Source organism: Penicillium argentinense (assembly GCF_028826775.1).
Source record: "Penicillium argentinense strain IBT 30761 chromosome Unknown utg000005l_segment0_segment0, whole genome shotgun sequence".
NCBI classification, from domain to species: Eukaryota; Fungi; Ascomycota; class Eurotiomycetes; order Eurotiales; family Aspergillaceae; genus Penicillium; species Penicillium argentinense.
In genome coordinates, this window is record NW_026622664.1 from 1,109,567 (window position 1) to 1,132,947 (window position 23,381).

At 50.3% G+C, this 23,381-nt stretch overlaps 10 protein-coding genes across 10 annotated transcripts; 2 read left to right on the forward strand and 8 right to left on the reverse strand.

The window, feature by feature from the left end:
• Nucleotides 1–748: 748 nt before the first annotated feature.
• On the reverse strand, nt 749–1,167 carry N7532_005210 (uncharacterized protein; the record flags this gene model as incomplete). Its single annotated transcript, XM_056617704.1, has 2 exons — nt 749–990; nt 1,056–1,167. 2 exons carry the CDS (start codon nt 1,165–1,167, stop codon nt 749–751), a joined length of 354 nt encoding a protein of 117 aa, XP_056473863.1.
• A 229-nt stretch (nt 1,168–1,396) lies between these two features.
• On the forward strand, nt 1,397–1,887 carry N7532_005211 (transcription initiation factor IIA subunit gamma; the record flags this gene model as incomplete). The annotated part of the gene is made up of 3 exons (XM_056617705.1): nt 1,397–1,437; nt 1,502–1,649; nt 1,741–1,887. The coding sequence occupies 3 exons, from the start codon at nt 1,397–1,399 to the stop codon at nt 1,885–1,887; spliced, it is 336 nt and encodes a 111-aa protein (XP_056473864.1).
• A 436-nt stretch (nt 1,888–2,323) lies between these two features.
• On the forward strand, nt 2,324–3,577 carry N7532_005212 (uncharacterized protein; the record flags this gene model as incomplete). The annotated part of the gene is made up of 3 exons (XM_056617706.1): nt 2,324–2,486; nt 2,545–2,587; nt 2,659–3,577. 3 exons carry the CDS (start codon nt 2,324–2,326, stop codon nt 3,575–3,577), a joined length of 1,125 nt encoding a protein of 374 aa, XP_056473865.1.
• Nucleotides 3,578–3,702: 125 nt separating this feature from the next.
• N7532_005213 (uncharacterized protein) lies at nt 3,703–4,157 on the reverse strand (the record flags this gene model as incomplete). Its single annotated transcript, XM_056617707.1, has 2 exons — nt 3,703–4,020; nt 4,083–4,157. 2 exons carry the CDS (start codon nt 4,155–4,157, stop codon nt 3,703–3,705), a joined length of 393 nt encoding a protein of 130 aa, XP_056473866.1.
• A 3,987-nt stretch (nt 4,158–8,144) lies between these two features.
• On the reverse strand, nt 8,145–9,684 carry N7532_005214 (aldehyde dehydrogenase family protein; the record flags this gene model as incomplete). The annotated part of the gene is made up of 3 exons (XM_056617708.1): nt 8,145–8,258; nt 8,329–9,213; nt 9,271–9,684. The coding sequence occupies 3 exons, from the start codon at nt 9,682–9,684 to the stop codon at nt 8,145–8,147; spliced, it is 1,413 nt and encodes a 470-aa protein (XP_056473867.1).
• Nucleotides 9,685–9,808: 124 nt separating this feature from the next.
• N7532_005215 (DUF323 domain protein) lies at nt 9,809–12,692 on the reverse strand (the record flags this gene model as incomplete). The annotated part of the gene is made up of 6 exons (XM_056617709.1): nt 9,809–9,881; nt 9,933–10,014; nt 10,167–10,327; nt 10,380–11,280; nt 11,359–12,299; nt 12,394–12,692. 6 exons carry the CDS (start codon nt 12,690–12,692, stop codon nt 9,809–9,811), a joined length of 2,457 nt encoding a protein of 818 aa, XP_056473868.1.
• A 1,290-nt stretch (nt 12,693–13,982) lies between these two features.
• Nucleotides 13,983–14,947, reverse strand: N7532_005216 (uncharacterized protein; the record flags this gene model as incomplete). Its single annotated transcript, XM_056617710.1, has 3 exons — nt 13,983–14,141; nt 14,438–14,700; nt 14,791–14,947. 3 exons carry the CDS (start codon nt 14,945–14,947, stop codon nt 13,983–13,985), a joined length of 579 nt encoding a protein of 192 aa, XP_056473869.1.
• Nucleotides 14,948–16,947: 2,000 nt separating this feature from the next.
• Nucleotides 16,948–18,884, reverse strand: N7532_005217 (inorganic phosphate transporter; the record flags this gene model as incomplete). The annotated part of the gene is made up of 3 exons (XM_056617711.1): nt 16,948–17,231; nt 17,292–18,734; nt 18,806–18,884. The coding sequence occupies 3 exons, from the start codon at nt 18,882–18,884 to the stop codon at nt 16,948–16,950; spliced, it is 1,806 nt and encodes a 601-aa protein (XP_056473870.1).
• A 1,091-nt stretch (nt 18,885–19,975) lies between these two features.
• On the reverse strand, nt 19,976–21,310 carry N7532_005218 (DUF92 domain-containing protein; the record flags this gene model as incomplete). The annotated part of the gene is made up of 3 exons (XM_056617712.1): nt 19,976–20,729; nt 20,780–21,012; nt 21,125–21,310. The coding sequence occupies 3 exons, from the start codon at nt 21,308–21,310 to the stop codon at nt 19,976–19,978; spliced, it is 1,173 nt and encodes a 390-aa protein (XP_056473871.1).
• A 768-nt stretch (nt 21,311–22,078) lies between these two features.
• Nucleotides 22,079–23,257, reverse strand: N7532_005219 (putative pyruvate formate lyase activating enzyme; the record flags this gene model as incomplete). The annotated part of the gene is made up of 2 exons (XM_056617713.1): nt 22,079–22,804; nt 22,862–23,257. The coding sequence occupies 2 exons, from the start codon at nt 23,255–23,257 to the stop codon at nt 22,079–22,081; spliced, it is 1,122 nt and encodes a 373-aa protein (XP_056473872.1).
• Between the last annotated feature and the right edge of the window lie 124 nt (nt 23,258–23,381).

Sequence of the window (23,381 nt, forward strand, 5' to 3'; positions counted from 1 at the left end):
GGGTATCTTTTAAGTTTGATTGATATATTCATCCGCGAGCATCTTATTATTGGGAAATCTAATAATGCGTTAATCAGGCTCGTTCTACCTAAACCCCAAGAAGCCGTTTAGATCTAACTAGACATCCAGACCGGGTCATACTTCGCACATTACGCCTCGCATTGCATGACTAAGCATCGCTTAGCCAGGCGATGCTAGAGATCAAATTAGTGTGCTGTCTGGCATGTTTGAAGATTGCAAAACAAACGACGCGAATCCTCACAACGATCTCCAGCAGCAATGACTACAGATGTATGACCACCTTGCGCGAAACGCGCCATTTCCATTCGGCACGAATGCAAAGATGTCTCAGACATGACGACAAGGCTGATTGCGCGGCTCATCAAAAGCAGCGTAACGAGGAATGCTGCCGAGTCAATCCCTGCAATGACGCGCATTTTTCGCATGACACGAAATCACGAAATCTCCAGATCCCCAGATCTTTCGCGCAACCTTTTTTCGGAGGGATTTCGGGTGAAGGGTTGGGTGTCGGGAGATGGAGCATATTCGGCGAGTCGTTTGGCATGGTGATGGGGCTCCAGGCTGCAGCTGTAGGCACGACGGAGCTTCCTTAGCTTATACGCCATGGCTCGGATTAAACATGGCCCAAAACTGCTTTAAGTATTCCTTATCATGCGGATCTGGGTTGGGCCGGAGGCAGGCTTGCTGAGAGCAGTGGTTTTTGTGTAACGATTCCCACGACTGTAGTTCAAATCAGCCGGAATATGTTGTTCCGCACACCGCGCTTCATGGCATTCGGCTTGCCATCTTCATATTCGATTCCAGCTGCACCTCCTTCTCCCGACATCTTTTCCAATCGTTCGCGGAGCTCGGCGTCGGCTTGGGCGACGGATTTGGCTTTGTTTTGTTCGGGCGATTTGGTGGTGGATTTCGGAGAGGGTTCGTTGGGTTCCGTCTTGGATTTCTCGCTATTCTTGGGTACTTGCGAGTCTGGACTTCAATGAGCGTTCCTGAGCTTCAGTGGGAAATATATCCTTCGGGAAGGCGCAACTAACCTTTAGATGCTGAGGAGTATGCTGAAGCCAATGGTGGGGTAATTTTCGAGTGCTTTTGCTTGAAATGCGTTCTTGTCGCTGCTGTCACTCGTAGTGAAGGTCTTAGCAACATTTTGAATGAGATCTGAGGTGAGAGGAGAGTAATTGAAGCTATTTGATGATCAGGTTCTAGACCAATTTTGAGGACTGACGTAAATTGACGATAAGAAATACGATATCACCTGACAGTCACGTGATTACTCCGATCGGCTGTCCCCGCCATCGCCCAGGTCAAGGCAACTGAGCACCGGACACCATCTCGACTCTCACCGACTCTCTCGCCACCCGTCCGTACGCTCGAGATGTCTTCCCCGTCATACTACGAACTCTACCGTGGGAGCAGGTATATAGGATCCCACCTATACGTAAGCAGAGGTGGACCTGAAAGCTGACCTGGACTTGCCTAGTCTCGGTCTCGCATTGACCGATACGCTCGACGACCTGATCAACGATGGCCGCATCGAACCGCAGCTGGCAATGAAGATACTCTCGACGTTCGACCGAGTGGTTACAGAGGTCCTGGCCGAGAAAGTCCGGGCCAGACTTACGTTCAAGGTACATCAATTCGGGACACCCTTAATACTTCTTCACCACCAGCATGCTGTGAGCCCAATGAACCAGGCTAACGTCTTTTTCCTTTCTACAGGGCCACCTCGACACCTACCGATTCTGCGATGAAGTCTGGACCTTCCTGATCAAGGACGTGACCTTCAAGCTGGACAACCAGACCCAGGTTACCGCGGACAAGGTCAAGATCGTTAGCTGTAACAGCAAGCGACCGGGCGAAGCTTAGATGATTGACATGGGCAATAAATGACCGGCGTTTTAACCTGGGCGGTTTTCAAGGCGTTTTTGCTGGCCCGCCATTTCTATCCCGGGCCCCTTCTCTTTGCTGGCGTTGATGGGCTCCTCGTTTACCCGCCAACTTGATCTTTGCATAAACAAAATTGTCAATATTACAATAGATACCCAATAAACGGAGGTTGCCCTTGCGAATTGACGTTTCCAGTAGATGTGGAATTAGCGCGAGTGTGCTGTTCAATACTGCACATGGTGTTGTAGGGCCAGGCACAAGCCGACCATCGGGAAAGCGGCAAGTGACCTCATTTCTTATCGGGACCGATCTAAGATCCGGAGGACGTTGCGATCCTATTTGACTTAACCTCCACACCTTCGACGGCCACAGCCATCCAAGTCGCCTGATGGTGAAGTCTCATTGAGGACACAAGATGCCCAGAATTCTACCTTGGACGCGCGCCCAGGATGATGACAGATCCGCAGAGCGCGATTCGCCCTCGCTGAAGCGCGTCAAGCGGGAATCATCTTTCAGCGACCAGACGCATGCAGAGAGGCCGGCGTCACCAAAAGCGAAGCGGGAATACCTGAAGTCTTGTACGTGACTGTATTAGGTTGGATTGAGCTACATGCTAACCTGTTGTCATGTCCATAGCCCCATCGCCTCCATATGCTACCAAACGCGACTCCCCCGTTGAGTATGTGAAAGCCTCTGGCAGTCATCAGCAAAGACAGCGGCCGAGCAAAATCACTGACCGAAACTGTACAGGTCGTTGGCCGAAGTGTCGAAATACAAGGAACACCTCAAAGATGGAGTCCTCGACGACACTAAGCCTTTCGATCGGCCTTCCAATCACGCGGTGTACAAGACTCCTGGAGATGATACCGATCGACCGACAGATGGCAGGACTCCTACCTCAAAAGAGATTCAACTGAAAGGGAAGTCCGAGGCACTTTCGGCGCGTCAGAGTACCGGGCTTGAACAGATCAATGCCGAAGACGCGAAGAAAAGTACCGGCAATGGCAGTAACTACGACGACGATAATTTTCGAGGAACTCATTTGTATCATTTGATGACAACCCCGAAGAAATCGCGATCGCTTTTAAACGTCCACGGAATCGAAATAAAGTCGTCTACGAGAGCTGCAGCGGGTTTCGGGCCCCCAGCTGCATTCGTCATTGGCCCGAATAGAGCATCTAACAGTGCTGCAGGTGCTTCGACCGCACCACCACCGGAGAGGAAGTCCCAGGTTCTCACTGGAGATCTGACACAATCAAGCGATGAAGATGATCTTGATGGTCCCATTCATCGAGCACCTACGTCTACATTTACAAAAGCGATAGAACGACCGGAGCCTAGAATTTACCAGGAATCGCCCCGGCCGCGTGAAAGAATCCCAGAAAATAATATGCAAAAAAAGAACAAGTCCACGAACAAGTCTACAAGTGAGAAACGGAAACCTTCGCCAAATCGGCAATCCGGAAAAACCACAGTGGGGTTCAAGTCGAAAATGCAGTCATTATTTGATGACCTCGACGAACTACCAGAGTCATCGAGATTAAATACATCTATATCCGACACGAAAGACCATTCTCCTGCAGGTCAGGCAGCCGATAGGGGATCTGCCGAAAACAATTTGGAGTCCAAAAAATCTCGCTCACATAACGTTCCGACATTTTTAGTGTGATCAAAACAAATTCTCCATTGTCACCAAATTTCCTCTTTTCCATCTGGCCCAGATTGATCGCATTTCTTTGAGTACATATTTGATTCCTCATCCAGGAAAAATTCGTGAATATGGTGGCCTGTTCTTCAAGGCGCGTCGACTTTGGTCTTTTTGAACCAGAGCGATGGCTTGAGGCGGTCTCGAAAACCGACCGTGTGAGCTTCGTGCTCTTCCGTCAAACAGGGCTCTGAATCTTGTCGCTGGGAGACTGCGGACACGAAACTGTCTCGATCGTCATCTCGCTCTTCTCCATCGTTGCCCCGCGGCTGTCCTGAGACGTCAATGTGCTGTTGTTCCTTTGTCAGAATAGGTTGCTCGACTGGATTCTGGCTGGGCGAGAGAACTGACTCGGCATCCGAGAAGCAGGCAGGTAGTTCTTCCTTTCGGAAGTTGGTTGGAGGTCCCTGTATCGCGAAAATGTTGTTAAGACACTGTCTCGCTGTCCGGTAAAAGAGAAAATACTTACAATTTCAAGCACTCGCGGCTTCTCGCGAGTGAATGGCGCCTTGATGCACCGAAAGATCTGTCGGAAACACTCCATATCGACGGGTGCGTGGTGTGTTTGCTGATCCGTGGATCGAAGCGGGTTCGTCTCGAGTTTATGAGGTTGGGGTGGCAGTGAATATGGTCGGCTTGAGGAGGGGATATGACTTCTGGCAAAGCGGGATCGTCAAAGCCAGCAATGGGGGGTATATCGAAAACAATAAGGCGAAAAGCAACGCTTTGGCTGGTGAAACAAATCAATGCTAAACGAGGGACAAGATGCGAAACGAGAGACTGGCGGCGAGACGAGCCGTAACAAGGAACAATAAAGAAAGGACGCCGAAAGCTGCAGGCGCTCTATGTCATTGAGGCGCTGGTGGGTGGAAGAGAGAAGAAAGCGAGGCTGCATTTGGGTACATATACAACGCGGCCGTGTTCAGTCAAGTTCCAGGCGGCCCATGCAGTATGCACATCCATACTACCCATGGCTTGTCAAGGACAAAAGTGATCCACCGCCCCGCCTATGCAGGTTGAACTGGGCGACAGCCGGCCACTCCCTGTGGCATGGGCGAGGACCACAGTGTGACAGGCTCGGAAGGATTCGCCTGTAAAATCCCTTTCATCGGTCTGTGACACATTCCAACCGGCCAGGCCTTGTGCTCTCCCTGGCGGCAGAAACGGGCTAGCCATTTTCAACGGCCGGGGTTGGCTGCTATCGAGGACAACGAACCGATATACCGGGGCAGTGTGCCTGATTTTCAGTTCGCAGTATGCAGGTACTGTCCGTGAGCATGGGCTTTTGATTTTCAATGCCAGCCACACTTTTTCTTTGATCGTTGGAGGGAAGGAGGAAGGAGGAGGAGGGCTTGGAACGGAACCATGCACACGGTATTCGATTACTTACAGGCAGCAAGGTCACTATGACCTGCAGCCTGCACGGAATAGCTATGCGTCACAAACCCGTGCATGAGAGGCACTCGAGGATCAAGTGGGGAGGGTGGGGATGGAGTCCTCCGAAACAGGCAAAAGGGATGGTCGCGAAGGCACACCTCGTGTGTCAGTGACTCCGCACTACATTCCTCTGTCCCTTTACGGCCAATACAGGTCAATATCCTTGTTAAGGTTTTGCTGCTAGCTCCTGAATATTGCGATCGTGTTGAAGGACGAGACATTCGCCGTTTGTCGAATCGGCTATGTGCATGGAAGGCAACATCCGAATGCCGGCGGTTCAGGATGCTCTACAGGAGTCAAATACAAATTCTTGGTGGTATGGGATACTCACTGGGAGATAGGGGTGATCGGAATACCTTGACTCAGGTAGTGTACCTGTCAAGGTACCAAAATCTAGGTAGCGATAACCACAAGACTGCTAGTAGGTAATTTCTACACACTCTATTCCTTGACAACCATGGTCAAGACGAGCCCTAGGAACCCTGGCGCGTAATGATAATCTTGCTGGATGCATAGTCGATCGCGGATCTCTAGCCCCATGTCGATCGATCATGAATTCGTAACTGACAGGGATGATCGGTCTAGTCAATACGGCCTAGTACGCTATGCCGCATAACCGTCATCGCAGCTGGGAGAGCCTCCAATGTCTGCCTCGTCGTGTTCGCTTCTAATACAATCGCTTCACGGAACCCTTTTCCGAATTACTGTAAAAAAAGGAAACGCTTTGTCTTAAGCAAACAGGGGCACTGTTTTTAGCCGACCTCTTAGCTGGCACTCTGAAAATATCTCCGCGAAGATCTAACATAGACGCCAATTATTGATGCTTCCAACGCAAACCATTCCTTTGTGTCCTTTGCCTTTGATGCTATCGACACACTCACAACCTTTTTCTCTGGCTAGCGTTGCCACATGAAGTCAAAGGCGAAAGAGTCCTTGCGGCAAAAAACTCAGAAACGTTCGTATTTTTCTCACGCCTCCCTTGCGTCGGAGTAATGCTCCTCTCAACCGACACATCACAAGAGCAATTTCGGTCGCCTACCGACCTAAAATCTCAACGCAGGTACATTCCATGAGATCAGTCCTTTAATACTGTATTGTAGTAAGAAGATAAGCATCGCCGGAAAAAGGGTCCCGAAATGATTCTACTGCATTGGGTGTTACCATCTTGTATTCCTCAGCTACAAACGTCCTTTCCCAGCATCAACCCTGACTCGAGATGGAAAACAGGAGGTCATCGTTGTCATCACAGGCTTGAGCCTCATTAGTGATTTACACATTCGTGGCATAATTAACCGCAGATAGTTTTCCAAACTAACTTTGGCGCTATTGATATTCTCATAGAGTTCGGCGGCGATCTAGCAACCAAATCTATGGTCGAGACTTCCCTAGTAACTCGTAGTCAGTCTTGGGAGGAACGCAGTATACAGCGCATAACCCTTTAACTCGGCAAAATGGCAGTGGGCGATATGAAATTGAGATGACTGGCATGTAGTGGGGGAGGATTTCTGCGCAACGCAAGGCCCGCAAGATATGCTGGCGCGATTTGTCCCGAGCAACTGGATCCTTGAGAGCTTGGCTTACATTCCTACCCTCCATTCACGGAAGATTCCAGATGCTCAAGCTCTCAGTGAGCTAGGGATTGCCGCTCTTGGTTATTCCTGGAACTGTTCGGTCCCATTCCAGTAGATAGCTCTGGCGCCTGGGCCCGAATTGGGGGCTCATCAACCCGCGCTTGTGAATTTCCTTACACACTGCACCCCAGTGCAGTGTAGTATCATCCCTACTTAAGGTAGAATATTATGGGCCCTCCAGTATGGGTTAAGAAGCTGGAGTGAACATCAGTGAGAGGGGCGGACTCTATTTTGATGAACCTATTGTCATTGTTTACTCTGTCATTGGAAAGGGCATTTACCCCGGCCGGGCCGAACATCCCTCGTTCACCTCCCTGTCCCGTAATGATGCGTTACGTACTAATGACCCTCCAGAGTTAGGAGTAGGACTAACGTGGTAAGAATAAGTAAAAACACAATGCTAATCGTGAAATTTTTAGACTGGGTACTATCTTGAAGAATGCGAGCAAGGACAACCTCCAAAACATAGGCCGGAAGAGCTATGGCTGCCGAGGTCTTGAGAAAAGTGCATAAAGTTCAACCAGAGAGGGTTGTGTGGCCTTGAGCACCTCGCCCGGGTGCAACACTGAATGATTTAATGAGACAGCAGCGATTTGCCTCCAAGCTTGGTTCCAGCATCCAGGGGGGTATATATTTCAGAGTTCGTGATATGACCGACTGTGGTTTCATTACACTTAAAAGATAATTCTTAGTCTTCAACACTGCGACGCATCTACGCAATTAACGGGTAGTACATGCAGCTTCAAGTTCCTGGAGCTCCTGGCAATGTTCGGTTCCAAACTTAATATCTCGATCCATATCAGAAACAGCGTGTCCAGGCATGGTTGTTATGGTCGTGATGGCCGGGGTGCCGGCGTGGCTGGGAGGAGTATCGTGCAGATTCCCAGATGAATTGCTTAGTGTATCATGTGCAGTAGCTGAAAAACGTCGCCATGACTTATGTTTCTTAATAGCTAGACCTGTAGCTTGCCCCCGGAGATATACGAATCCTCCAAAGGCTAGCCCGCCGAGGACGGACAAAAAAAATGTGGAAGATGAGCAGGCCAAATCGAACTCAAGCTATAAGTGCAACTTGAAATCTTATCAGAGTATTTGTTTTGAAGTTTTTTGAAAGTCATGATAGGATGAGGAGTTCAGAGGCTATATCTGGTCAAATACGTTATAGTTGCGTAGCATCACATAGACTACCTAGGTGCCCTATATGCGACATCAATGAAACCACCCAAGGTCAAACCTTAAACAAACCGTCAAGTTGGAACTTTTGAAATTTACGCAATAAGGTTCGAACTAATGTGCGGTACTCCAGGTCGTTAACTGTCATTTCAGCTATATCATGAAGGTATCATAATCCTATATTTCAGTATTGAGTATACACAAAGCCCGAACCGATCCTATCAAGGGGCGCACAGGAATGTTGAATGAAATTCTTTTCCATACTTTCCAAGAGATATATATTTTACACATTATTTCGGGTAGTCCTTGATGTGGTGGCTCTTGAGCTTCACAAATTGCTCGAATCCAAATCGACTGAGAGTCACGCCACGACCAGAGTTCTTCCATCCAGTCCAGGCGAGGTCCTGCGAAGAGAAAATTTGTCAATAATACGTTCAAGAGTGGTAGAGAGGCCACGTAGTTGACTGTACTTACAGGACTGGGGAAGTCCGACCGGTTGACAAACACGGTTCCAGCCTCAACTTGCTCAACCAGCTTCTCGGCAGCAGGAATGTCCTTGGACCAAACGCTGGCAGTCAAGCCAAACTTGCTGTCGTTCATCAGGCGAACAGCCTCCTCGTCGCCAGACACCTTCATCACTGGGATGACAGGCCCGAATGTCTCCTCGGTCATGACAACCATCTCATGGGTCGCACCGGTCAGCAGCGTAGGCTTGACATAGTTTCCGCAGGCGGGGAAGTTTTCAAATGTTCCGTTGGCAGGAGTATCGTCCTTGGCACCCTTCTTCACAGCATCGGCGATGTGCGTCAGGATAGTCTCTCGGGCATTTTTGGAGATGACCGGTCCAATCTGAGTCTTAGGATCAGAGGGATCGCCGACGCGGTAGTTGCTGAGCACCTTCTTGACTTCCGCAATGAATCCGTCGTAGATCTTCTCGTGGACATAGACACGCTCAATAGCGCAGCAGCTCTGTCCACTGTTGAAGATAGCGCCATCGACAATCTCCTCTGCTGCCCAGGAAAGATCGACATCATCTCGCACGTAGGCAGGATCCTTTCCACCCAGCTCCAGTCCGACGCTCACAATCCGATCCGCGGCCGCTCTTTGCACAGCCAAGCCACCAGCTTCGGAGCCAGTGAAGCAGATGTGGCTCACGAGGGGCGACCGCACCACCGCCTCGAGCAATGTAAACGAGCCGCAGTGGAAGTATTGGAGAACATCTTTTGGGAGGCCGGCCTCATTGAAGGCGGCGGTGATTTGCTCGACGATGGTAGGGGTCTGAGGCGAGGGCTTCAGGATGACGGCGTTACCGGCCAGAATAGCGGGAATGAGACTGTTGACCAAGGTGAGGTAGGGATACTAAAAGTAGACGTTAGTGAGTTTCGCCCCCGAATAGTATCACCGCTGGGCACTCACGTTCCATGGGAAAAGAACAAGCACCACCCCAACAGGTGAGCGCTTGATATATCGCCGGAAGCCCTTTTCCGCCTCACCAGGCACAATGCCCTCTTCACCAAGCACCGAGTTGCTCACACTGATCAGGTATCTTCCCCGCTTGATAGCGGTCGCGATCTCGACACCAGTGTAAGCGATGGGCCGGCCCATCTGCTCCGTGACTTCGCGTGCCAATTCATCCTTCTTCTTTTCCAGAATGTCCAGAGCGCGTTCGACGATTTTCTGTCGTTCTTGGAGGGTCGTTTGCGAGAAGACGCGGAATGCCGCCTGTCCCGCTTCGGGGAGACGTCGCAAATCCTCCGACGAGACTCCCGTGCGGGTGATGATAGGCTCGTTGGTCGCGGGGGAAATAGTCGTGATTGTTTCTAGAGACATGATGGATGATGTTGAGAAGTTGGAGAAGCTGCAGTCGAGGAGGTGAGGGGTAGCATGACGTTACATAATACCCCTCGCCGATGAAGTCATTGCATTCAAGCTATCTACACGTCCGCTATCAAATCTACACATCGCGGTCTCTCACCAGGCGTGCTCCTGCCCACGCATACAGATAGTTGTGCTGGTACCAGTTCACACTGTAATTGTCAGTCGAGATCGAATTGGTCGTCGCGAGACTGAGTACTTACAACGTGGTTCGACCCGCAATCCGGGGGAGCGTCGCCCATGAACCGCCCTGGATGACGTTGTGCTTTCCATCGAAGAAATCCGCTAGAAAAAGAAAACAAAAAATGAGTTGATGTTTCTTTAATTTTGGGTGAATCTATACTCACAGGTATAGCCAGGGTATATGTCCATTGCTTGGAAACCTTCGTGGGGTGCTAGCGGCGTGCTGGTCCATTCCCAAACACCTCCCAACTCACCCTGACCAGCAAGTTTATCGCCGCTTGGTGTAACGGGGACAGGATGCCAATTCTTAAAGCCCACATTGCAACCGTCAAGATTGCGGAAGACGGGCGGTTCTTCGAAGGCCTGTTTCTTGATGCCGTTGCTTCCGTTGGTTAAAGTTCCGTTGACTCCATTGCTGTGGCTCCATGTTAGTGGCATCTTTTACACACTAAGTGTCCTTCTCTTACCTATGGCCATTGAGCTTTGGAGAATAATTCTGACGAAGCTTATCAGAATACATATAGATGCTCCTGGTTTCCTCAAATGTTGGGATACGGCATCTCATCCACTTAGCGTAATCGGCGAGCTCATCGTAGGAGGCAATCAAAGGCCAGTCCTGAGCTAGTGAAAGGGGAACGAGTCCGTAAACAGTACGAACAGAAATACCCTCCAAGGGATCTTGGGTTGTGGCGGAGCTTCCACCAGAGTATAACTGGGCCATGCCCTTGGAAATGGGGTTCTCCTGAGGTGAAGGAGCACGCGCCCAGGAAGCTGGCAATACCGATAGGTGCTGAGCTTGCACGTATTTTGCATATTCTCCATTGGTAATCGGTCGAGCCTGCGCTTCGAAAGAATGCACCGAGATGGATCTCTGGGGCTTCTCGTTGTCCCAGCCAAAGGAATCACGGGGTAACGTAGAATCATCCACATCATTCAACCCGACTGTAAACGTCTGCTTGGGAATATGAAACCATTGATTAGGTTTCTCGTTCTTCTTTGCATCCTGGGCTATCTGCCTGAAATTAGGCGTGTTGAACCCGATCGGCGGCAGTGTTCTATCGCTTTGAAGTAACATGTAGAGGAAAGTCTCCAGGTGCATTGCCTCGTGCTCAAATCCAATCCAGAGAGCCTCGGCTAGGAAGCGATTTTTCAACGCTGCACCATTTTGAAGGAAAGATCGTGCCCGATTGCGGACTCGCTCTTGGTAGTCCAATATTTCGTCCAAAGGTGGCCATTCGTCAGGAATTTCACTGTGGGAGTGGCACTGCTCTGGGTCTTCAACATCGGGGTCTATTCCTCGCTCAAAGATTTGTTGATAGTATTTGGGATGCGTAGGCTTGCCACGCGAGGCTCGCGTAAGATGGATATCTGCATTGGCCGACTGTTAGCAGCAGGATACTCAGCTAAGGCATTGTCTAGACAAACCGAAAAATGTCGGAATATGACCGAGGTAGAAAATCAATGCATTTCGGAGCTTGATGGGCTGAGAAAGAAGATCTTCACGGGGAATCATGGTTTTCGTGGCAATATCCCACGCAGTCCAAAGGGACTGGAAATCTTCAAGGCTTGGAACGGGGTGTGCTGCATATTCAGATGGCTTGGTGGGCCTACCCAGAGTGGCAGGTGAGTACAAATGGATGTCTGTTATTTGATTCTGAGTGAGCACAGTTCGACCTGAAGGTATGAAGGACTGTTTGGTTAACGTACGATAATCATCCCTAGAATTTCCGAACTCGACTTGAGATATCAATCCCGCCCTCCGACAGAGCTCATCACGTTCTTTGCGGTGGTACTTGTAGGCTTCTTCAAAAAGGAGTTTTTCTCCCTTGCGAACTGTGGTATCGCCGATAGTTACGTCAACCTTTGGAGAATAGAACGCTTGATGTCGTCCTTCCCGGTTATCGTAACTTGTCAAGATCTCCCACTCATCGGCCTTGAAAGCCTCGTAGCCCATAACGGCATTGGCATGCGACAGCCCATTCTCATAGAATTGCTGGGTGATGCCCTCAGAGTCATTGTAGGCTTTGAAGACCCTTTCTGGGATTTTACAAGCATCCAGACCGATGAGTAGAAAATCCGATGCCTTTAAAACCTTCGACCAACTCCCAAGAAATTCTGCGGCACTTGCGCGAGGGAAATTTCCAAGAGAGGACCCCATTGACATGACAATGACTGGCCTTGTAGAGTTCTCCGGGTCTTGTAGCCACACTAGAGCATCGTCGTATGTGCCATGGAGACCATGCAGTGCAACGTATGTGAAGCTTTCCGGGGTGATTTCCGCGAAGGTCCGTTGCAGTTCCGCCAAAGACAAATCCAATGCATAGTAGTCTACGTGCTTCTCGACCCGCTCACACTCTCGGAGGATGATTTCGATCTTGCGCAGATTCCTAGAGACATCAACTGTATGTTAGATACTATCAGACACAGACACAAGGGTCCAAATCCCGCATGCTCCTGGGTTTGGGTGCTAGGACAACGTACCCACTGCCTAGCTCCACAAGCATTGCATTCTCCGGGATTCGCTCCACAATTCTTTGCGCATGTGTTTTGAGAACTTCGATCTCCGCGTTGGTGGGATAGTATTCATCTAGGTATGTGATCTTCTCAAAAAGCTTCAGACCCTTGGTATCGTAGAGGAGAAGTGTAGGGAATGAACGGGCTTGGCCCTTTGGCGGGTTGAGACCCCTGTGTAGCTCATCTGTGAGAGAAAACTGAACGTCATCCTGATGAATATCGACAATGTCGACCGTGTCGACATTGGTCAGTGCTGATGGAGACATCTTGCTGCGGGGGATGTGCGGAGAATGTGCGGAAAGCGTCAGAAGAGCCGCCGAACGAGCAAAAAAAGGGAAATTGGAAGGGAAAGTCGAGAGACGACCGAAAATTGAACTGAAGCGACGACCGATGAGGTGGGAGGGGGGAAGGTACAGGATTTAAGGAATCGACGGAAGCTACGCTTGTAGAGCCCAAACTCTATGACGAATTGTCACGGAACAGCGGAGAAAGGAGCCATTTGGGAGTAGAGCACAGCCAGTGAGATGGGAACCCCTGCCACACGAGGGGCCGCAGGCCAAGTCAACGGAACACCGGATTCATCCTCGCAACAGGCCAGCAACGCAGGGCCAGGCAGGGAAAGCCAGATTGGCCCTTACGACCCGGATTTGGCGCTGAGAACATGTTTGCATCAGGGACCCCGCACAGTCTAGATCGCGGGTCGGACAAAATGTCGCGCGGATCCGTATTATCAGATTGGATGTTGACTCATCCGCAGGTTACCGTCTGACGTCGAGCATCCCACTTTGGTGTTTGCAATGCACTGTTGCAGCCAGTTGCGGCGACTCGCGGCGGTTCACCAAGTGGGGAGCGCGACGCGCTGAGGTCATAGCTGGGTTTGCCGGGTTTGCTCCGTTTGCACCTGCTCCGATCGGGGTGTTTTGATGTTTGCATTCTAATTATAGACCCACATAGTACTTGCACTAGCACCTCGTATATCCCTCGGGTTATTTGATTTCACAGCCTCAAGAATGCTCTAGAAATATGACAAACCAATTGAAAGGTTTTTATAAGGTACATCCAGCACCCCGGGGGTACTGAGATACACTGGAAACCAAAAGGGATGGTCAACAGTAGAGGTCCATTTCATATTTTCTTCGTGCTATGTAGATTTAATCAATCAGGCCGTGATATTTGTGTTGAACCTCATTCAAGGTGTATCTCTAACTCGCTGTGACAGCTATCAAGCCTCTCTGATCATGACTTTGTAAAAGTAGTTCTGCCCAGTCAACAGCCACATGGCGTCACGGCCACGGCGTGGACCTCTCTCCAGCTTGAAGATGATGTCTGGTGTATTGATCTTGCCCAACAGAAATCCTGTCTTAGGATCAACAACATCCACGCCCCCAGGACTGCCACCAAAATGTATCCGTTTCGGGTGACTTGAAGTCCATCCAGCCAGCCACTCTCGGTTTGAGATGGCCGGTCACATCAAAAGCCCACACGTTCCTCAGGCTGGCAGCATAATTATCCATCGGCTTTCCCGAAGTCGAGTTGGAGTCTGCAACATACAGCGTTTAGCCATTCGGAGAGAAAACAAGGCCATTTGACGTGATGACAACGTTATTGGTGGCAACATTCAGGGCCTTCGTTTTCATGTTGAAGACGTATATATCCGTAGGGATCTCTGGTGCTTGCACATTAGGGAAAACCTTGATACCAACCATAGGGAGGATCTGTGAACCACATATTGGATTGGGAATCGAACCTCAGGTCGTTGGGCTTATTCAGATGCCGACCGCGGTAGTTATTCACGATCGGGATCGCGGTGTTGTTGAGAGGATCTAATGACCAAACGCCTCGAGCTGAGCCTCCATTTGTAGTTAGATAGACACGCCCTTGGTGATATCGCGCTCCATTGACATTTGGTAGTGACGGAATTGTTCAACTTTCGGGTCTTCAAGACAAGCAGTCAGCTAGATCCAGGCCCAGCATTGGCGACGGTGCTGTCATATATACTCGGGTCACATACCTGTAATGTGTCCACGTGAATGGCCCATAGCCACCCCGTGATTTGAGTATCGGAGAAAAATAACTCATTGGTCTCAGGAACAAAAGCCGGTGCCTCGTGTACCGTCGCAGGCTCTCCAAATGTCTGGATCCGCTCGAGCTTCGCATTTGGTCCGATAATGTCGAAAAATGACGCGTCCCATGCGATGAAATCGGACGATTTGATTCTGGCCAAGGCATCTCTCACGGCCTGTTGGTCGGACTCAATATCATAGAATGGTGTTTCTAAGCAGATGTCAGACTTCGCTCAGCTTCAGAACTCGAGACACGCGAGATTGTTTCTCACGTAAGAGACTGATACTTGTTCAAAGTCACCAGGGACCATATTGATGAAGGCATCTTCGCTGTTCAATGAGAGTGTGTCAAGTTGAATTGCAACATGTGGTTGTTGATTCAACCCGAAATAATCGAGGGGGTAAAAGGTGTTCCCTAATCCGAGCGCAGATAAAAATGGAATGGTGCTGAGATTCATTGCGATGTAGGCGTTGCTCCAAAGCAACTTAGGCTTCACCTTGGTTTCTCCGCTTCTCGGCCCAAGTGCACCCTAAGGTAAGTATGGGCTGAAAGGGGAATCTTGTTGCTTGTGTGCGGAGGGGAAGTACATTGTCCTAAATACCGCGGGGAAATCACCCATTTAGCTGGTGAGAGCTTTCTCCACATTTCGACAGTTCAGTGTTATCCCACCTCCAAACATGCCTTGTGTCGTCGTTATTGCTAGTAAGTTTTTACAACGCAAAATGGATCTAGCTACAAAACAACATTTCCAATTACGCATTAATTGGCTCTGAATTCCGAAGATTCGACCGCGATATATCAGGTGACAGATTTTGATTTTCTTGCCCTCGCAAGGTTAATTTGGAAGCTCATAATCAGCCTAGGTCTGGAATCTAGTGCCATGGTGTTGGCTACAAGGGAAGTACAACGAGTAATAGGTACAATAGGTACTTGAGATGATTACGGGTCAACCACGAGAAAGCCTGTGTCCCAGGCAATCCCAATCAAAATATCACGTGCACGATTACATTGTTCTCAGCACGTGATATGCTTCGATTCTGTTTCCAGTGTATCCACTTATAATGCAGAGTTTTCAACGTCTAATAACAAGTTGGCCGGATGGTGTAGTTGGTTATCACGTGTCGTTAACACCGACAAGGTCCTCGGATCGAGCCCGGGTCTGGTCACTTACTTTTTTTGTCCCTTTTGACAAGCACTTCTTCAATAGCAATCCACGAAATCACTTTCATTGGAGTATTACGGTATCTTGCTTATGATTTTTATTATGTGGCTGGCCGAAATTTTCTTTTTTTTAACCTTTGCATTTCACTGGGCTTGCTTCGCGGGGATAATTGGCTCAGCTAGACTTCCTAGAGAGATTTCACCTGAGTCTGCAATACATATATTCCATCGCTTAATAGGGTTCCTTTGCGGCAAGATATCATTAGTGCAATAAAACAAAAAACCGAGTAAAACTAGCCAAGATCCCGATTCTTGTATTATTCATAAAATGAAAGACTTGCTTCCATTCGCGTCACATGTGGTGGAATAAAGAGGAGCCAAATCCAGCTCTCAGGTGCTAAGGCCAAAACTCCGTGAGCTAAGGAGCTCACCGTTCTCACCATCTGACTACCGATGCATCTATATCTCTTCCTCCACTGCCCCACTTTAGCTTCCTCCGATCATCAGTGATACAAAAAACTACTAATATCTCTTCAGCTTCCTATCGTCATTCTGACCTTCCAATTGTTGTGTGGCAGCGCTCGTATCAGGGACGCCGATCCCCAGTAAAAAATCGGCAGAACGGTGTACTGGCGGGAGTATATCCTAACATAGATAATACCGTCTAGCATATGGAGTTATTACTCCTCTTGCTTGAGCATTTATTCGGTTTTGCGGCATTGTCAGGACCTGGGTAATATCGCCGTGCGCGCCGAGTGATGAAGTGAGATATCACTATTAAAAGTAGCGCAGTCACCTCCCTGTGACGACATATCTGGCATAGTAGCACTCTTTATCGATAGAAGACATATGGGATGAACTTGGGATAGAAGAAAATCAAAGGAGCCAAAAATATTTACAAAATTGAAAATTTATCGTATACTTACGGCATAATTCCGTCAAAATTACTACATAATTAAGTAGCCAGCTCTCTACGAAAAACGCATATCCCTCATCTTCTGTCTTAAAAAAATCAATAAAAGCCTTGATTGCCACTTCCATATGTTTTTGCTACATTGAAGGCTTCCGCCCCCCCCAAGTACCAACTCATTATTATATCAACCAGCGAGATACTCCACTGAGTATTAAAACCCGTTTCTCTACTCTACAGTTTGCACGATTGAACGACAAACGCCACAGAATACGGCTTTCATATATGCAATGTAACATTAAGTGCAATAACTGTAGTGGATATCAACTCTATGGAATACAAATTTTGACAAAATTCAACAAGCCTAGCGGCTTCTATCAACGGCCCTAGAAGTGAGGTGCGTTGAGGAATAGACCCATCAAACAACCGCCGATGGTACCAGCGATGGGGATGGTCATGATCCAAGCAAGCAGCAAGAGACCAACACGCTGGAAGTTAACAGCCTTTAGAGTGCCGTTGCAAAGACCGACACCAACAGTGGCGCCCGTAATACACATCGAAGTGGAGACAGGAAGGGAGTATTGGGAGAAGACCAGGACCGTAATAGCGGCGCCCATTTCCATGGAGGAACCACGGCTCGGGGAGTGATAAGTGATCTTATTACCCATGACTGTTTGAAAATTGATTAGCAGCTGTACAAATCTAATAGTATGTGGAAGTCTCTGCTTACCCTTCATGATGTTGTAACCGTAGGTGCAAAGGCCCAGGGAAATGCAAATAGCCAGGACAGCCAGCTGCCAGACGGGAACGGTCGCCTTAGCAGCGGTGGTGTGGCCGGTGGACCAGGCAGAGTAGATGGCAGCCCAGGGACCGACCGAGTTACCAATATCGTTGGCGCCGTGAGCGAAAGAGGCAGTGCAGGCAGTGAGGACCTGGACGAAGGAGTAGGTGTGCTCGACCTCGTTGGGGTACTTCTCGGCAGCGGCGTAGACACGCTTCATGCGCTCGCCCTCAGGAGTTCCAGAAATACCAGACTGGGCAGTGTGAATGTCGTAGTGAACACCATACAAGAGACCGCAAACGATCATAGGAGGGATGCGCTTGAAAAGAGTGATGATGTTGCGGATCTCGTAGATCTCGCCAGCACCCATGGGGTTGTCGCGGAGGAAACGCATAGCCCAACCTAGAGGACCACGGCTGCGCAGAAGCTTCTGACGGTGGCGCTCCTCAGACTGAGCCATGATCTCCTTGTAGCTCAGCTGAGCGGACTCGGTAGCAACGAGCTGCTTCTCCTTGTCGCTAGTAGTGCTGGCCGAGGCGGTGGAAGCGTGAGGGTTCTTCTCGTCGTGGATAGAGCCGGCCCGGGTGGAAGCCTCATCCTCATCATCGTCCTGGACAACTGCGTAATTGGGAACCTTAGCGGTCTCGGCATCGGTAGGGGTAGGGCGGTTGAGGAGCAGAGGTCCCATGGCGAACATCCACCACTTAACAGTGTGATCCTTCTTCAGGATGCGGGCCCTGACAAAGGGAACGAAGAAGATGATGGACAGGAGGCAGACTCCAAATCCACAGCCCAGAGTCACAGCAACGATGTACCAGGCAGGCTTCTTGCTCAGACCCAGGTTAGGAGATCCCTTGTAGACAATAGACAAGGTACAAATGGTGGCGGCGATGAGGAACCAGAAGGGGGAACTGTAGACAGCCCATGGGACCGGATTCTTGCGCATGTGGACAACGACCTTGATGAGTGTGAAGATGATCGCACCGAAGCAGCCAGAGATGACCGGAGCCATTCCCAGACCGGCGAAGATAGCACCCAGACCCTTACCATCATTCCAACCCCACTGAACCTGCGAAGCACCAACAGTAGCAACACCAACACCCGCCACAGCCGAGATCAGAGAGTAGGTCGAGGAAACGTGGGCGGAGTGCTTGGTGCACCACATCACCCAAGACGAGGCGGCAGCCAAGGCGCAGGTGAAAGCCATCATCTGCACTCCAGCATTGTCCTTGAAAGAGGTGACGGGGATGATACCATTCTTGATCGTCTCAGCCGTACGAGAACCGACAGTCACTGCACCGAGGAACTCGAAGATAGTACCGAGAACCATCGCTTGTCTGTAAGAGACAGAGCGAGAGGAGACACTGGTTGCCCAGGAGTTGGCCACATCGTCTATTGTTCAGGGCCGGCCGTTAGATACCAATACCATAAGAATAGCAGGAAACGGTCAATGAGTTACTTACTTGCACCGTTGTTGTAGGCATCAAGAAAGGCAAACAGAGTGCCAATGGCAAAGATGTAGTCGTACTCGTGGAGGTACATCTTGATAAAGGGCACAGTGGCCGAGGGGATGATTGATCAACAGTGAATAGTACAAGTTGTGTGGCAGAAGTTGCAGGTAGAAGGGCCTTATGTACAAAGCAGACAGACACGCGGGCTCAGTTCTCTTAGTATTCTCAGCGTTCTCCCTCATACGCTCGGCAGGAAACGCCCCATGCTGAGACGCAGCCTGCTCTGGGCTGCCAGAGACGGCCATTTTCGTTGCAACTGGCAACACGTGCGGCTACGACTCGCAATGAAGCCGTGCTGAACATCGTTCGCTGCCCTCTTGGCAGGTTGTCTAGTGTCGAAGTCAGACTGGTGGCGGACAAATGAGGGTCGGTTCTGGGGGCGCAATCACGCCATGACAGGGCAACCAAGGCGAGGTGGCGGCAGTTTCCGTGGACAGAATGAGACGCTGTTTGCCAGAAGCCAAATTGGCGGCCTTGGCGTACCCTTGGCAAAGCTGGGCAGGCGTCGTTCTTATAGGGCCAGCCGAATATCAGAACCGGCCCTTGACCTGGTTGGGTCAGAGCCAATCTTCGGCAGCCCTACCATTGGGTTGGGCCCGGCTTGGCACGACCGGGGCCGCAGGGACCACCGCTTCCTATGAGATCGCGGGAAGCTCACACGTGGGCCTGCAATGGGTGAGGAGAGGCATCCTCGAGATGCGCTGAAACATAATACATGCCATCGCGAGGCCGCTTTGGGAAAGAGTTCTCGTGTTCTAGAAGGGGCTGTCCTCCGGTCTTGGCATCGTTTGCTCAGTACATCCCCGTATATACCTGGCCCTGTCATAAATGCTCCGTACTGCATGCGCCCTGCCTTAGTATTCCATAATAAGATATAATATAAAATCTAGGGAAATAGCGACCGACCCAGTCGGTGGGGGGGGTTCGCATGGCCTGCATGGAATTGGGGAATATGTACGAAGATGCGGACCAATGCATAGAATGCGGCAAGCCATGCTTAATCTCATTCAGCCAGTACAGCAATTCACATGGAACAGGAAGTATACTTCCTCAAGGGTTAACCCCGTATGCCGCGAGTAAGAAATATGTATCCGGAACATGTAACGTCTGTCGATACAGGTTTCATGCCCACAGCTCTCGGAGCTCGATCCCCCAAACCCACTGGGCAATTGCCATCGCCCCCACACTCATTGACACGGCCATCAGCATGTTCACGCCGTTATTGTCTAGCCAGTCATGTCCGGTCTCCACTCTTCGACTCTCATGACTTTCATCGTGTGCCCGGCCAGGCTGACTGCCTACGGACGTGCCCGTCGCTCGGCTTCCCCGAAGCGTAGCCGCGTTAGCCACCGACTCGGTCTCTCGCAGATGCGTGCTGCTCGTCACCGCCGACGACGTCAAGCCAGAGGCCACGGCGGGTTTGGTAGAGCCCGGGTGAATTAGGACCTGCGTTACTGTCAGAAGCTTGCACGTGGGTGAGCACGCGACTCGGGAGACGATATCAAGATTTACCTTACGCCCGCCACTTCCTTCCACGACCTTGCCACTTCGCTTGTCAACCACACTAGCCTGGAGCAGACCACCCAGTAGGCTGTCGAGCACACTTCCCAACAGGCCCCAAGAGCTCAACGCCACTGTCCAAATTACACGATCCCGAATTCCACTGGAGTCGGAACAGAATGGCAGGAAGATAGCAGATGTCAGGGCAATCGTGAACGATCCAAGCAGTCCAGCTGCAAGTCCTGTAGCAGTCACGCCGCCATTTGTACCAGGGGGTACTTCGCGGAGTGTGAGCGAGGTGATAAGACGCGGCTTCGACTTGGAAAGAATGCCCAGCTCAGAAGAAAATGTATCGGAGGCGACAGCGGCATAGTTGCTACAGAGAACAAAATTGTGAGCCAGTGTGTCAAGCCAAGAGCAACTAACAAAGGAAAGTGGGCGCCATACGCAACAATTCCGACCATCAGGATATCCGCCGCACTCTGGCCGAACGAGAAACACGAGTCCGCGGGGTTTTTAGCTAGCACCGCTGCGTGTGCGATGCTGAGGACCGTAGCAACTAATGAGTTCGCGAGGACTTGGATATGGTTTCGAGGCCCTTCTCCTCCATCTGCGCCGGTCGCTGAGAGGGTCAGGCGTGCCTTAACGTCGTGTTTAACCTAGCCCGGGAAGAGAGCCTGTCAGCATGTGGTTTTCGCCCAAAGTGCCTCGTGCCCCAGAGACAGAACGACAGAAAGACTTCATGGTCGATAGAATGTGTCCTCGGCATACCTTTGTAGCCTTTGTGCCGCCATAGTAAAAGACCGCAAGTAAGAGGAATGGGGTCGACCACGGGTGCAACGCGTGCATGGTGGCTGACACGCCCGCAACAACCAGCCCAAGCAGGGTGAGCGACCTGCGGGCCCAGGCACGATACACGAGGGCAGACACCGCAAGAATACCGATTAAGGGCTTCATCGTGATGGGTGAGAAGGGGTGGGGCGTGGGAGTTGTCGTCGGAAACCATTGAGCTGCGCTGGTGTGAGTGAGGCCGATCGGGGCGCGAGCTCAGGTGGGGCCGAACATTCAGGCATATAGTCCCGTGCCACTTCTCCAGTTCGGGGTACGATTTCAAAGCGGTTTATACCTTCCCAGGTTATCGTCCAAATATCGCAAGTCGCTCTAAAATGCAGGCCTAAATCCAAATATACCTTCAAAATGTGGCCTCAAGTAGTTGCGTCTAGCCATTCCAGAGATAAGGACACTTCCTCTCGTGCAAATTTTACCCGAAAACGGTACAGATGTATTAGTGCTCACTGCAGGCGACTACTCTATGTTTCACTCGGCCGTACAGTCGCAGAGCATCGAAATTATTGAGCTCCTTCTATTGCAAAAAGCAGACATTACAGCAGAAGATCTCGTTTTGGATGAATTCCACTACATTGGGCAGCAGAGCCCGGAAACATCCAAGTCATGGACTTGCTCCTACAGGCTGGGCCTACATGTCACAGATTGAACATGAAGGAAAGATGCCATACAGTAAGGGTCGATACCAATTGTCAAGGAATTGAGGAGTTTTTGAAAGCCTAGGCACCCTCTCTTGCAGCTTCAATCATTGTTCAGTCTTATGAAAAGGGCGCTCGCATGGGTATGATTTTGATTCATACACATGAGTGATATCAAGACTTTAGATGCTCAGCCCTATATAAAAAAATAATATGTACAATGGTTCCCTGATGCTTTGCCTCAAAGGTGGAATGCGCTGTTGTTCTCATTGACTTCGCAGAAGCGCCACAGCCCGGCTTTGACAGCTGCATCCCTCACCGAGCCAAGTTCCTCATCGCGGACGGCACGATTAATCTCAGCATACCGCGTTTTCTCGGTGGTTGTTTCTCCTCCTTCGCCCATTCGTACTCTCCGCGTAACGCGCTTCTTCTTTCCAACATGTGCATCTGGGTGGTACTGCTCCATGATATGCACGTAAAGATCTGTGGATACATTTTCCGCCAGCCAGCGCATAATTTCTCTCCCTTCGTCCTCTTTGCCAGGCATTACAAGGTGCCTCAGCAGTACACCCTTTTTTGCAATACCATCTGAGGTGAATGAGAGGTCACCGACCTGTCGGTGCATCTCCTTGATACTCTCCATGGCTGTCGAAGTGTAATCCTCTGCCTTGAGGAGCCGCTTTGATGTGCTGCTCTTCCATACTTTGAAGTCTGGTAGGTAGATGTCGACTAGCCCATCAAGTAGCTTCAACGAATCGAGTGAATCAAATGATGAGGTATTGTAGATGATCGGAATTCGAAGGCCCATGTCCCGCGCCGTCAAGATCGACAATGCGACTTGTGGGACGACGTGCTCGGGGGTGACCAGGTTGATGTTGTGGACATTGCCGATCTGCTGGAGCTTGATGTACCAATCAGCCAACTCCTCGGGAGTGAGGTCAAATCCGTTGCGCTGATGGGCGATGTCCTATGACATTTTGTCAGCCATAGCTCTATAGAAGGGCGAGTCAGTTGAACAACGTACGTGATTCTGACAGAATACACAGCGCAAATTGCAGCCCGAAAAGAAGACGGATCCACTCCCATGAAAGCCCTGTATACAAGGCTCCTCTCCACGGTGCGGCGCAATCACATTAACCTTGGCTGTCTCGGCGCCGATCAGACACATCCCCGTTGTCTCGTATCGATTCACCCCGCATTTTCGTGGACATAGATTGCATTCGCGCAGATGCGCATATGCGTGAGATCGCTTCATTGCCGCATCAACAGACGTGAGAAGCTGATACTTGGGGAGGTAATCGTCAAGTAAGAATGCTGAGGGTATCCCGAGAAACCGCTTGGAAAGTAGTGATGGGCCGCGTGGGAACAAGGGCCTAGGTGTGGAGAGGATTCGCCGTGACGATCTGGCGAGGAGGGCCATGATTGATCAGATGGTTGCATCTCCGCTCCTTGTAGGATTCAGGTTTCATGTCACGAAGAGGTAAAGGAATGGAGAGATCAGATTGCCTGGCAACATGGATTGTCTCAGTGACGTCATACCATCT